This window comes from Scaptodrosophila lebanonensis, unplaced genomic scaffold (assembly GCF_003285725.1).
Source record: "Scaptodrosophila lebanonensis strain 11010-0011.00,11010-0021.00 unplaced genomic scaffold, SlebRS2 tig00000080-arrow-pilon, whole genome shotgun sequence".
Taxonomy (NCBI): Eukaryota; Metazoa; Arthropoda; class Insecta; order Diptera; family Drosophilidae; genus Scaptodrosophila; species Scaptodrosophila lebanonensis.
In genome coordinates, this window is record NW_022060561.1 from 5,315,983 (window position 1) to 5,330,697 (window position 14,715).

General features: G+C 35.0%; 1 protein-coding gene across 1 annotated transcript; it reads right to left on the reverse strand.

Annotated features, from left to right (window-relative positions):
* Positions 1-1,005: 1,005 nt before the first annotated feature.
* On the reverse strand, positions 1,006-12,932 carry LOC115625745 (carbonic anhydrase 2). Its single transcript, XM_030520900.1, has 3 exons — positions 12,745-12,932; positions 2,025-2,183; positions 1,006-1,961 (listed from the first exon to the last, which is right to left on the reverse strand). The coding sequence occupies exons 1-3, from the start codon at positions 12,776-12,778 to the stop codon at positions 1,339-1,341; spliced, it is 816 nt and encodes a 271-aa protein (XP_030376760.1). The 5' UTR covers positions 12,779-12,932; the 3' UTR covers positions 1,006-1,338.
* Positions 12,933-14,715: the final 1,783 nt, after the last annotated feature.

Consider the following 14,715-nt stretch of genomic DNA (forward strand, 5'->3'; position numbering starts at 1 on the left):
AACAGCAACAATTGTATTGTAAGAATTTCTATTTCCATCACCACAATAAAATTATTTTGTTTTTAATAAAAGAAGAATTGCTGTTTAATTTTCGAATGGCTGCATTAATAATGCTGGCATGTTTTGATCTTAAAATTGCCTTTTCAGCAGCCCTAATAAAAGTCGAAGTGAGCGGTACAAATTCTTCACCACTCTGTATTAAGCCCCGTCTTAGGAATCATATAGAGTGGTAGTTGTAACAATCATTCGTATGGCAACTTTGAAACTGATAGAAAACTCAGATACAGTACTATCTAAAAAATAAGGCTATATGAAGTATGTGGTTTATAATAAACTTGCTCTGCACATGGATAAGACAAACTTGCATACCAAGTTTGGTGTAAGGACACCAAACTAATCTGTGTTCATACGGACGAACTTATCTTTATCGATCCATCCGGCATGTTGATCATGCTCCTGCCTGTTACAAACATCTGGTGTTTAGACCTTAACCTTTCAATTTGAGGTATTAATTTTATATCAAGTGGGCTTTCTAAAACAGAGTAGAGCTAGTTCCACAGCACTAGGTCTTTGGGAATAAGTGTTGTCAGAAGAACAAATATACTTAGTATTTCAAACATTCAACGAAATTCGTTTTGGATATTTTTATTAGTGTTGCAAATGGACCTGAAACTTAGGCCATACTACGACAGTTAACTTATTGCTATACTTAACAATGTTTTACAATACAGGATACGCTGGCTGCCTTCTTTTCAGTTGGGCGATGGGGCCAGCTGGCCATCGGTCATTGTACCGAATAGTGTGTGGGTTTATCTGGAGCTCTACGGCCCCATCATGATCTTGTTGAATATTTAACGAATCGATATGATTTCTTCGCTTAACACACAACCAGTTAATTCCAAGGAGATCCAAATTGGCGATTCGCCAATGCCTAGTGTTCATTTTCTCAGAACCCATGAAATATTTTTTTGTATGGGTATAGTATTAAAGAAAGTCCACACTCCATTTTTTATAAGCAACATCTATATTTAATTTAGTTATATTTGGTAATACCATATGTGTATTAAATTAATTGTCATTTAGCAAAAGTGTTAAAAGCTACATGATAAGTATGTGTAATTGCACTTCGAAGGCACAGATACATTTTGTGAATACAGATACAGATACAGATATAGATCAGATCAGATATATGTAGAGGTACGTATATGCTAAAAGTGATAAAAACTAAAACGAGACAACAACGAACGGACCCACAACTGATCCATGGCATAGTTCCAGCTAAGCAAAGGAGCTACTAAAGCGACTCGAATCCATTTCCAACTGTCCAGATATCAGGGTCTAATGGCCGCCAATCTCGCGCAACTCACGCTTGCCGAGGGGCAAAGTGGGGCGGAAATTGTTGATGACCTTGCCGTTGAATTCATTGCAGGGACACTCCTCCTTCACGTCGTAGCAATTCAAGTTGCGCATGGCGTTGATCTGATCGTCGGAGACCTCAACGGGCGTTTTGAAAACGATCCAGATGACGGACTCAGAGCATGGGGGGGTAGTCAAGGAGCCCTCGTATGTCCAGTAGGTGTGCACTCTGGGGGGCAACAGCTTGCCGGGATCACAGCCATTGGGCAGGGTCACCCGATCGCCCTTGTGGAGGACGAAGGGCAGCAGGCTGCTGACCTTCTCCAGCTCCGGGTGATGATTGCCGACCTTCAGGAACACGCCAAGCACAGCCAGACCGTCTGGGGCGGCAGCCGCTTCGTTGAAAGTCGCATACTTGGTGGTGTTCCAGTGAACTAAATGCAGTTCACCAGCATAGGAAACGCCGTCCACAGTGTGCTCGGATCCCTTCGAATCAGTGCAACCCCAGTGGCAATGGAACTGCTCCAGTTTGTAAATCTGATCGCCCAATGGGCCACCAGTGAGCTCGGAACCAGCGCCGTTGACATCCACGCGCCAGCAGTAGCCTACAAAGAAAGCAAACTTAGTTCAGTATCTTTTTGATGTATGCGTTTTTTATGGAATCTTACCTGGATTTACCAAACTCTTGGTGTTCTCGGGTACGTACTTCCACTTGAGTGGCGATACATTTAGTTCACTGCCCTTCTTGGCGCTGGAGGTGGTTATGTTTACGGGCGATTGACGATGACCCGAGGCTTGCGGGAAATCCTTGGCCCAGTGAGCGGGTCCTGTAAGGCAAGAAAACAAATTCAAAATGTTAAAAAAAGATTTAGTATATACTATAAGTATTTTCTTAAAATCAAATTTCAAATGCCAAAATCCATTTAGGAAGTTGTTTTTCAAGCTTTTTAGGTTTCATTGGAGTATTGAAAAAGACTTCTTTCAGTGGAGAGGGAAATTAAAAATGTTCTGTTTCTCTATCTGCGTCTGATTTTCTAAACATCTTGTCAAAAAACTGCTCATCAGTGCCATAATATTTTAAAAATATTTATATATTCCAAAATTATCTTAAGCCTTTAAGTATTTTAGTTTCAGACCTAAGCCAATCCCCTTTAGAAACAAGTCACATATACAGTTAAAATGGATTTATTTCGAAATTTTTAAGATAAGCAGCATGAGCTTTGCACTTATTAGGCAAATTGCTACCTCCTTAATATCGATTGAAGCTTGTAGTTCACAATTATTGATCTTTGTGTACTAAACTTAGGATAATTAGGGTCCTGGCATATTGGACATGCAAGTAATGAGGCGGTACACAATTTTCTGTTTACCCTTCGTACACATGATTAAGCAAATTACATACTTTAACGAGTGCTCCTGCTTATTGTGAATACGAAATCAGGCGCCTTGTCGCCTTTTCTTATAGAAGACTGAAGGCAGCCAATAAAACCAATCAATCTATCATTTCATTAATGAAAAAAACGTGCCTTCTGTGGGGCTAACAGTGAGCGATAATTATTATCATTTTGGGGCCGTTATTAAAAAGCAATTTGTCATTAAACATATGTAAAAAGCACTCACAACCACAATAGCCATAACAAATACCTAAGTAGGTAAGGCAAGGTAAGGCGCCTTAGACAATGTGTCACCGACTTATTTGGGGTGCTAACACTTTTTTTAGATGTAGATAAGTTCGCTTTCGTGTTGGGTTCAAGTACGCCAGTGGTGCACGGGTACTTGAAAGAAAATTGAGTGTTGTGTGAGAATCTGAACTGATTAAGCTTCTACGTCTATGTACAGTTAATACTCGTAGATGAAAGACTAACGTAATTCTTTGGTGTATTTGAGCTGTAAAGAATTCGTTTCTTAAGATAATCGCTATTCATATCGGTAAAAAAAATGTCTTGATTCTGTTGAGGAACCTCTGTCCAACAAAAAGATTCCAAGGAGGTGCAGAAAAGTGATTTCCTTGGGCTAACCAAGTTGAGAAAATGCAGTTCCAAATTGCCAACACTCAACATTTTCTTCATTTTATCCAAATTCAAAATTTAAATATGGTTAACATGTTGAATTTTTCATTTTCATTTGTTCAATATTTTAGCTTAATTTCCTTACAGAAATATAACAGATGTACAGCACATCACTGATGTTAGCTACAGCAGCCTTTTCCATTGCATTAAACATAATGTTAGCGTGCTGTTATTTAAGAACAATTTCAATTAAAAGACCTTGAGGCAAGCCAGCAGCTCAATTGACATTATGAATAATATTCAGAGCAAATGAAACATGAAACAAATATATATTAAAACATTCACAGAGCAGTTATTTATTATAAATGTATTCTATTTGTGTTTAGACAGCCGTATCTGCTTAGATGTGCTTCTGTTTGTTGCCTTTTGGGGGTTTAATTACCGCCGGTAGCAGCAGCAGTACAAATAAGTACATGATCAGCAAATATTGACAAAACAACATGCGTCACGTGCAAGTAAAATCACTCAGAGTGGGAGTCATGTGATATGCCGCAGATTCAAGATTGCAGACTGTCAGATAAATAGCTGCGGAAACAACCGCAAGGGGTAGGGGGTGAAACAAAAAATTAAAAAAAAAGAAACAATTTGAAGTTAAGTTATGCACCTAACCCTAGTAGATGACGTCAGCCAGGCCCAAAGAGCCTTATCTAAAGACACAAATCAAATGACACATGATAAATCATTTTGGCCAACGATAACTACGTGTCTTTAATTATAACGATTGATTTTTAAATTTCTAGTCAAATGTTGATAAAGAAAATGCATTTATCATAAGTCGAACGATTTTTCAGACCGTATCTTAAGCTGCCACTGTTACGCGGCTGATATAAAATGCAAAAACAAATTGGCCAACACAAAAAACTTTAAATTAACACTAGTTAAGCTCAGAGCGTAAGGCTTCAATTTGCCAAAGTCCCTTTTACGGCCCCACATCTCACACCCCACCCCTCAACTCTTTCAACTAGACCATTTTCAGCGGCGTGTGCAAGTAATTTGGACATGTGATAATGACACACTGGCTGCGCAGCCGACAAAGAAATGAAGCAACGAATGAAAAAAGAGTAGAACGCAAAGCAAGACCAACACATTCAACATCAGTGTGTACACATGCCGCATTTTTATCACGTACTCATTTATTGCGCCGTATTTGGCATGCCAAAGAAAATGTCGCGGCAGCGCACGATCCTTTTTACGATCGCCCCTTGCCAGTCCGAATTTCCGCTCACCAGTATTTAAATGATAATTTAACAGCTAATTTATATGCACTTTAACTTGAAACGAACAATGCCAACGACATCAGTTTATTTTCTTTTCGCTAATTTCTTTTGTATGTGTTTTTAAAGGTCTGAGACTTGTCGCTTTATGCAGCTTTTTTGAGAGTCAACATCACAATAAAAGTAAATAATAACAATATATGTGCATATGTACATTTGTAAGTATGTAAGCAAATAAGGAAATGCAACACTTGAGCAAAGAAACTCTGATAAAAAACTTGGGAGCCGGGCATGCCAAATGCGCATCATTTCGGCGTAAAACCACAATTAAAATGGCGAAGTTTTTATTTGCAGCGAGCATATTAATTAATTTCTTTTCACATCTACTCAAATCAGTAATCAGTAATCTTTATACGTAGAAATGCAGCTTGCAACGTTTATTCCCAATATGGCAGATAAGCAATGAATAGAATCCTAAAACAGCTAGACAATTAACAAATGTAGTCGATTCATAAAAAATAAATTTAAAAATTATGGGTTTGCTGAATAAAAACGATGTATGTATATACAAGTATGTATGCTAAAAGACTAAAGGTTAATAGTCAAAATTAGTTTTCATAAATGTAGGAAAATAAAAATTTGAAAATCCGATTTTTAGGCTATTAAAACAGAATAAGATGGAAAAAAAAATGGATATTGATAAGTCCAGGGAATATTGATTCAAATAAAACTTAGATTGCTGGTCTTGCTTTCATCGATTCTCGATGTGTATTTTACGTTTAATTGCGTCAATTATTTAATGAGACAAATTACTGTTTCAAATTGAATATATAAGTTATCATTTTCTATTGACAGAATTTCAAATATTTATAAATTATACAATAATTTCATTATAATAGAATCAGAAGTCTTTACATTATATTAATCCATAATATGTAATAATTGTAACGTTTATCTGTATTTATAAAAAACGATTTAGCAACTATTTTAATCGACGTTTAAAAATATTAAAAAGTGTATTAAAATAATGAATGTATAATTTAAAGAGATCAAAATCTCGAGAAGAAAGATGCATTATAGTGATTAATTATTTTGATTTGAAATAGATGGAAGGTCCTGCTTAGGATACAAAATCATCTATCAGCAATTCCAATTCCGTCACCTTCAGGTAACTGAAACATACTAGTTAATTGCTATTTTAAATTTCCCCATTTTTTTACTTTCTCTATACCCTTATGCTTCAAAATTAAAAGTTTGAAAAATGTAATTTAACGAACAAGACTTTAATAAACCAAATTATAAGCATAGACAATTTTGTAAAGCGTGTGTATATTCCCATAGGCACTAAAAATATTGCTATTTAATTACGTATAAAGTTTGATCCATTTATTTACGACTTAGTCAATTGAAATTTACTTTATTTTATCACACACAAATTCGTTTAGAAAAATTGAATAACGTTGCTCTACAATTGAGAGCAAAAGGCATAAAATAATTGCTGTAATTAATTTGTGCGATAAAAATCCAAAAGCGCGCTTAATTGATTGCATTTAAATTTCCGTATATACTCATACCTAACTTTTTTCTTTGTATATAGCAGTCATTGTTTATGTATTAAAATAAACAGTTAGAAGTCATAAAGGCAGGCAGACAGACAGCGAGATACAACAAACATGACTGATAAATATAGAAAACAAGTTTTCATAGCCGTCCAGGGTTTTATCCGGAAATCCGAATACTGTTACAGTAGTAGAACTTTTTGACTCAAATACTATACTTATTTATACAGCAGTTCAGTTCAGATAAAGAGAATGTCTCTCAAAATTTTTTTAGTCAAATTCATAGTTGCGGTTTTTTTCCATTTCGCAATTAACTCGGATGTGAGGGGAAAACGTAAAAAGCGATTTTAATTTTTGAGAGGCTATAAAAAATGCGCGTTACGAACAAAACAAAACTCTTACGGGCTTACGAAATTGGCGTTGACGCTGACGTTCTAAGCGCGGCTTGCATGACAAAGTATCTTACAGATACAATTGCTGGATAAGAGTATATACATATATATATGTTGAGTTGTTGCCACGTCATGAAGTTGTGAGTGTTTGCGTGTGTCATCTGATGAAATGATCGAGCAAAGTGCAAAGCGAAGGAGCTTCGCATGCTAATTGGAATAGTGGAGGTGGAAGTCAGGCGGTACGGATACACTTGATTGGTCTCAACACCACTTAGAATGGGGGGAATTACTTTTACCGTTTTATTTATAAATTCTCTGGCCTTTTACTAACACTTTATGAGCACAATTAGGCAGAGCCTATAAATAGCTACCCGTTTTACGAGCTGCATTCTTACATAATAAAATACCGCCAATACCAAAACCAGCACCATAATCACCTCCCTCAAGTGGGAGACAAGTCCAGTAGACCAAAACAAATGAAAGGAAGCCCCAGAAGTGCCCTAAGCTTTGTCATGGCCTTCGGCCATTTATCGAATGGACAGCGGTCAGGTCTTCGGTTCGTTCAAAGTTCAATACACGCCAATATAATATTTACCTGACATTTTCTGAACCTCAAACTAAACCCCCACCCATGCAATTATTTTCCGTAATTATTTGTTTGCATGTGAAAATTTGCGCTCGTCAATAAAATGCAATACTATTTTCTAAAATTGAATTGTATAACTTGTCTAAAGCTCTCATTTCCAGCACGGTCACGTACTTACAAAACTGAACAAAACTGTTCATCGTATGCCTTTCAGCGTTTCTATATAAATAGCTCAATAGGCAACATCTTAGATGAGAACAACAAATAAATATGGAATGAAATGCTTTTTTAAGCTCATAAATTTTATAGTTTCTTTTCGCATTTTTTGTTTTTATTACACCAGCGTGTTTTCATTAAAAATATCCAAAATAAATTCCAACACAATTTTATTCGCACGCTCTATAAATTGGATATACTAGTAGAGAAGTAGCGTTACTTATATTTTTCCCGTTCTGCCAAAAATAATCATCTGTTTCTGACACTTCCAGTGCCGTCTTTGATCAGCCCTCAGCTGCTTTCAGCCTTTGCGTGCTAAAAAGATCATATTATATATAAAGATACTTATAGTACAAGTATATGGCATCAAACTTTGAGGCAGCAGAAATCACTGAACACAAGTTAGCTGTCGATTTTGCTGAGAGCCATGCAGTTTTGAAAAGTTTATCAAAAGTTTATTTCATTTTAGAATTATATTCCAAATCAAAGAGGCTTTTCGTACTGAAAATGTATTTTATTTTAATAAGTGTTACAAAAAGTAATGCTTTCGCAACTAACATTTTCTTCAGGAATTACGTTTATGATAAGTTAGTTGGTTTTAGATATTCCTATTCAATCAATCATCTCAGACTGATCTGTGACCCTAACCAATCATCTCTACAATTGTGAACGTTATTGCGTGCTAAGAATCAACAATAGTTGATTTCAAAATTATATATCAGATAAGCAGTTCAAGGGAAAAGGTCTTACATAAAGTATTTATTTGGCCGTTAATTGCAATAACGTTTATAAAGGCATTATTATGAAACTAAAGAAAATCACCTGAGCTCCACAATTCTTCTAACATTCTTTAAACAAGCGTGTTCCTCTTCGCTATTCGATTTGTTAATGGCTTAAATAAGAAATGTTATCTCATGTTCGCTAAATATATGTACATTTATGTATATATAGAAATTGCATGAAAAATATTATACATGAAGAGTATTAATTAGAAATCTTAGTTATTAAATTGGGTAACATTTGAAATTAATGGATCTTAGTTATTGTCGGAAGTTTTAAGGCACAATTATAAGTGAAGGCACAGAGAGACAAACTTAAGACTATCTAAATTCTTAGTGGTAAAAGCTTTCATTTCATATTAAACTTTCTTAAAAAGCTTTTTTCTAGCTTAAACATATGCCATATGGGAAATTAAGAATTAATATCGCTAGCATATCTGTGAAGTTCATTAATCTACAAATCGATTGGGCGGCATCTAAATAAACACGCTCCCACATCGCTTAGTCTGGTTTCCGATTACGGATTCTGATTGCACTATATACGAGAATTCCCATTAATATAAGTAATGTTGCCAGGCTCACGATCAGTTTTCATGCATACTCGCATGTTTCAAGGCTATACTGAAAAAAATAGACATAAAGCTTTCCATTCCTAATCACCTAACAGACCTAATCATTTCATCTTATGTTTACAAAATGTATACAATTTGATTTCATTGAATAAAATATTTTTGAATGTTTTTGCCAAAATTGTTGTTTTATATTTATAAATTCCTTATCATTTGCAAGAGGTTGAATAAAAGCAGATTTATATTAAAATAAAATGATTTAATCAAGAGAATAAGAACAAGAAATCGAATTGAACCTGTTCTGACACGCGCGTCATGGATAAACGAAAAGGTTCTAAGAAAAATGATCGTGAAGTGTTTGGAAATGCTTGAAGTAGTGTACAACGTACCCAGAAGATACTATCACAATAAGGGTAAGAACTTATTTTTAAAATTTTGCATTGCATTGAATTAAGAATATAATGTCTAGTTGTTTTAATAAAATAGTTGGCCGTTATCAACTAACGTATAACCTTTTTTATCCCTTTAAAATAAATCTTAACTATGAATGTATTGGCACGACTCAACTAGATGATACTTTTTCTTTCATCTACCTGTACAAATTGTATATAGCACCATTTTGTAATTAAACTTAATCTAGAATCTTGCTTTATTGCTATCGCATATTTGCTTTGATCTATTTAATTCGTTCTGCCCAAAATACTTATCGCAGCTGGTGGAAAATTATTATAGCCATGTAGATAATCACGCTTTAAGTAGCGTTTGATAGAATCTGTTATTGAAATAAAAATGCAATCTGAATAATCTAAAATATATAAGTGCGCCAGTAATAATAAAATGATGAGCTTTGTACAGCTTTTGATTGGACGCTCTGAGGTGAAATGTAATCGGATCGCCGAACTGTGCGTCAGATTTGATAAGAGATCGGGCGCCATAGCCATAAAGCCGAGAAGTGTTTAATCTGTAAGCACTTGTGGGTTTATGGATGCACTTAAGTGGGCTTTACGGACAGACAACCGTTTTGGCTTTGGATAGTACTTGAAATTTTCGTGGACTTTGGGAAGTTGATTGGTAAAGTTTTCAGCGCTCTAGCGAATCAATCAAAGCAATTAACGGCATTTAAACCAATGAAAATGAATTGCCAAAATATGAAGAAGCAAAATAGAAATTCACAGTCATATGTATGTAGATCGGTTTTTATGAGATCCATATATGACTTTATTGACGACTCGCCTATATTATTTATGTGTATGATGGTATCATGCATAATGTGATTTAAGGCGAGTCTGACAATTTCTCTGATTGACAAACAAACTGGTAGATTTTATAGACAGAAAGGAATATTCCACAACTGTACAAAACAATGAGCCAAGAACCAGAACCACCGAATTGGCTGCGAACCGGTTTTGCTTTCTGGTATGTGTGTGTCCTTAAGAGACGAGTCGCTGCGCACTTGACCAGACAGCAAGTAAACGAACTGCCTTCAAACGACAATAAATTAAAAATGGTAGAATACAAGTAAATACGCAAAAGAGTCAAAACTAAACGAAACAAATTCGTATGAAACGAGAACTTGTTTCCACGCTTGAATGACGCGACGCCGTCGCACATTTCTATTTTGCAGTCTGCCGACGGTGTCTGTCGATCACGAGACGCGACTCGTGCGACCCCTTGCCGCTCAATTCGCAATCGTAGCCGTTGGCGCCCCCCGCACACCGCACCGATATCGACCATAAACCATAAATACGAGTAAACTTCGATTATTGCGCACTCTCTCTCTATCTGCCTCTCTCGCATATTCATGAGTACGCCGAACGTGTCTATTACTCTGATTAAAGGTGTGGTTGTTGTTGTGCAAATGGCACATGTAACTTTATAATTAAAGCGTGTGGCGTCATTAATGAGCGTCGGGTATTATTGGCAATGCACTTGACTGGTTTAAGTCGAACTCGAGTTTCATATCCACACATAATACTCATACATACATAAATCAATTGCAATTAAATAATCATACATAGATAGGTATCTTGGCATTTTCCAATATCCCCAATCAACTACCATGCATGTTGCTTCACATATTGGAATTTATTGCGGTTGCTTGTGTTTGAACTAATAAAGTTATAATATTAAGATTAAAAGGCATTGCCCAAGATTGCGCTACACGAACAACGAAGAGAATCTTAAAAGCCTAAAGTCAAGATCGGGATTTTTTCTGATCAGGAAAATCGTCCAAGACAGACTCGTTGTGGACATTTTATTTTTACCCTTTACTTGATATGTAAATCACCAACCCAACTAAATGAAGGCATCAAAAGAAATAACGAAATTGTGTTCCAAAACCTGTAAAACAAAATTTGACAACTAACTTGGTAGAGCTTGTCCTTAAAAATTGTAAGTTCAACGGTAAATGGGTTCAGAAAGGTAATTTCACGACAAAAGTTAAATATTACATAAGATCGATAAATGCCTGTGGGTGTAAACCAGCTGAATGTAAAATGTTCAAGATGATTATATTGTTATGTACATAAATCGTACATGCTTAGTAACCTAAGCACAAATAAAACAGTAAAATAAAAATATATAGAAATTTAAGAGGCAACAATATTTTTTCATTTTATTGTGATAAAGTTTTCGATTGCATAATTGTAAATGCTGGCTTATCTATAATGTATGGTTTTTCATAAAAACTACAACTACATATTAAATAAACTACAGTTAGTGAATTTCTGAACGAACTCTTTGTTGAATATTAACATACAAAGTTTACATTTCTACTGGAAAATATCGTTTTAAAAATTTTGATCAAAGGGTTAAAGTCTCTAATTCGATGAGGAAAATGAATCGCTTGTTCCTTAAACACCTTCAGTTTTAATATAATTATAGCGATACGATTATATAATCCAAAAAATGTTATACTGCCATTTTGAAAATTTTGACAAAATTTTTCCATTGTCATTATTATATTTAGTTATTTGTTAAGTGTCTGCACTTAATGTTCTTGTGAAATTAAAATGATCGTTAACTTCTACGTAATCCAAATGCGTTAATTAGTCAGCAATTGTTTATGTATGTATTGTGTCTGCTGCTGTTTCCTATAATTTCCCCTGTGTTTTATAAGCTTATTTTTTGAGAGGTCGTTCGCCCATATAGCCATATGAGTAACAAACCTGAAAATGTGACGCCTATGACCAAGAATTTCTTCTATATCTTATCATTTTACAATTCATTAAACAAAGTCTGTAAAATCTTTTGCTACAAATGACGCTTTGATTTATCAACCCTTCTACAAAAACAAAGTTATCTATTAAAATTATTCCGTGTTTTTGGTAAGTTATTCAGATAACTGATGTTTTTCGCATACATGTCTACAGTTACAAATATGATAATACACTAGGAAAAAAAATAGTAGTGTGATATTTTCTAACTTTAATTATTGCCTTTTTATTGATCTTACTGATGATGAATCAGAATTTGTAGTAGAACTTTGAACAGTTGAATTGGAATGGAAAATTTCCAATGGGAGTAATTAATATTAAAAAATATAAGAATTCATAGTTTAAAAAGCTATGAACATTTGGCAATGAGCTAGAAAATTTGTACTGTAATATCTGGATATATTTATTAAACTGCTTTTGAGAAAATATTAAAAGATAAGTTTAGCGCTGTGCAAAATTTAAATTGAAATTTGACAACAAGCTCAAAAATTGATCTCTTTTTTCCTCTGTGTACAAAACTCCAAAAAACCACCAACAACAACTTCGAAAAACTGCGTGTGTTACAGCTTTCAACAACTTTCCCAAAAATTGAAACACAGATGCGAGTACACGCAGGCGCAGCGTGCACGTGATTCAAGCTGGACCGGAGGCCAGCCACCAGACAAGCCCAGACCAACCGTCTCTGATTAGACATGCGAAGGTCTGACTGCAAAGTCGGCGAAAGAGCGAAGTAAACAAAAAAGGAAATAAAAAACATGCATTAAATCGAAATGTGCGGAGGCCACTCACCATTTTGTTCGGTGTAACCCCAGTGGTGGCTCATCTTCCTTTCACTACAGGATAATTAAGATTGCAATTTATTTTTGGTTCAACTTGTCTTGCACTTGCACTCGCGACTGAGTTTTTGCTTTCAGAGCGACGAGATAACGACAAAGAGCACTGGAAACTAAAAGCGTCTGTTTTGTTAGTCCGCTGAACCAAGACTGGTCGTGTCGACTGTGTTCAGCGACGCCGTTGACTTGGGAGCTCGTCGCGCCAACTACAACAACAGCATAGCAGCAGAAGCAAAAAAAAAAATGTTAAGCGAGAAATAATAACAACAATAACAACAGCGGGAAGAACAAATAGCGGCCGCATATCACGCACCTTTTATTTTGAGCATGAGAGTGAGGAAGAGAGCGGGAGAGATAGTGAGAGAGCAAGATGACCCAATGGAGAGGAGGAAAGTGAAGGCGGACGTCTTTAAATTAACTGACAACACTAACCCACAAGATTGCCAAATGGATTCATTTTTTAAAAACCCAAAATCAAGGTCGAATAAGCGTGCAGGCAATATTCAGCGGAATTGAATTACATGTATGCAAAATCGAAATGGATTTCATATATTCCCGATTTCGCAAAATCAATGCTTTAACTATAATATTTCCTTCTTTCCAGTCAAAAGAATTGAATACCTTTGTACTACTTCTGCCTATATTGGAAAAAGCTCTTTTTAAATGGTGTTTTTGACAAAGACTAATTTTTCCGGGCCTACTGTTGACATACTTAATCAATGCAGTTTTTTAAAAAAAATTTGATTGATAAAGATGTGAGAAAAATGTCGAAATATTGTTTGTATTTCTGTAGGAATTGTTACTTAGATTAGTTTTTTAAATAATATATTTTAAAATACCAATCGATCAAACTCTCGTTGGCTTTTGAGACACCAAGGACAGTAGAATTTTTTTTAATCTTTGAAGAAACGTAAAAGGTATTGCGTGTAATCTTATATCTGCTTTTGACGAATTCTAATATGTTCTCTAAATCTCCAGCTATTGAGTTTGGGAAATATTCTATTTCAATGTTTACAATCTTACTTTTTAAATATTTAAATACATAAATATATTCGAAATGATCTTTCTAATCATGTTGCTCAGTGCAGCTGAAACAAAAGGAAACAGTAGCTTTACGAGTGGATGACGCCCATGGCGATTGGAGTAAACTACTGTTTGACCCACAACAGTTGGAACCAGTCTGGGGCATTAAAACTGTTGACAATAGTTGGGTTCAATAGCTTGGGCAGGGTAATTGCAAGCACTGTGGTACACAACGATGTCATAATACAATTCATTCAATTCAATCTATTAGAAAACTTTGGAAATGTTATTTTTTATATCCATTTTATTTTATATCCAAAGGTTACAAAAGTTTTCTAAATCCATACATTTTTATTAAATGTGATAGGTATTGAATAGTTTCAGTAACAGTAATCGGATTACAAATTATTTCATTATACATACAGTTTCGCTAACATATTTTTGCTTATATTAATAAAATAATGTATTTAAACAGCCGTTTTAAATTAAAATCTTGCAAAGATATTAGAACTATTATAAAACTTAAATTTTCGACCCATTTCGATGCGTTTCATTAAAATCAAGGAACCGATCGGACCAATTAATACCTTAACTGCCATAAATGATGTGTTCTTTTAAAAAAGAGGTATTTTTGTAAAAACTTTTTAGTTTACTAAGCTACTTACTGGAGCGAACTTCTAAGTGTTGAATTCAATGTTCCCCAAGTTTCTAAGCAAAAAGATTACTTATTAGAATACACTTAGAGAAATGTTACAAATTTCAAAAGAACTAACATATTACTAAAGACCAAATTGAGTCTATGTGGGACTGGCAATTGCGGTCTGGATTAAAGCACTAGTTTTTCGTTCCTATTTCTAAACCACTGTGGTTATAAACCGAATTGTCAATTGCCTACACAGGGCAG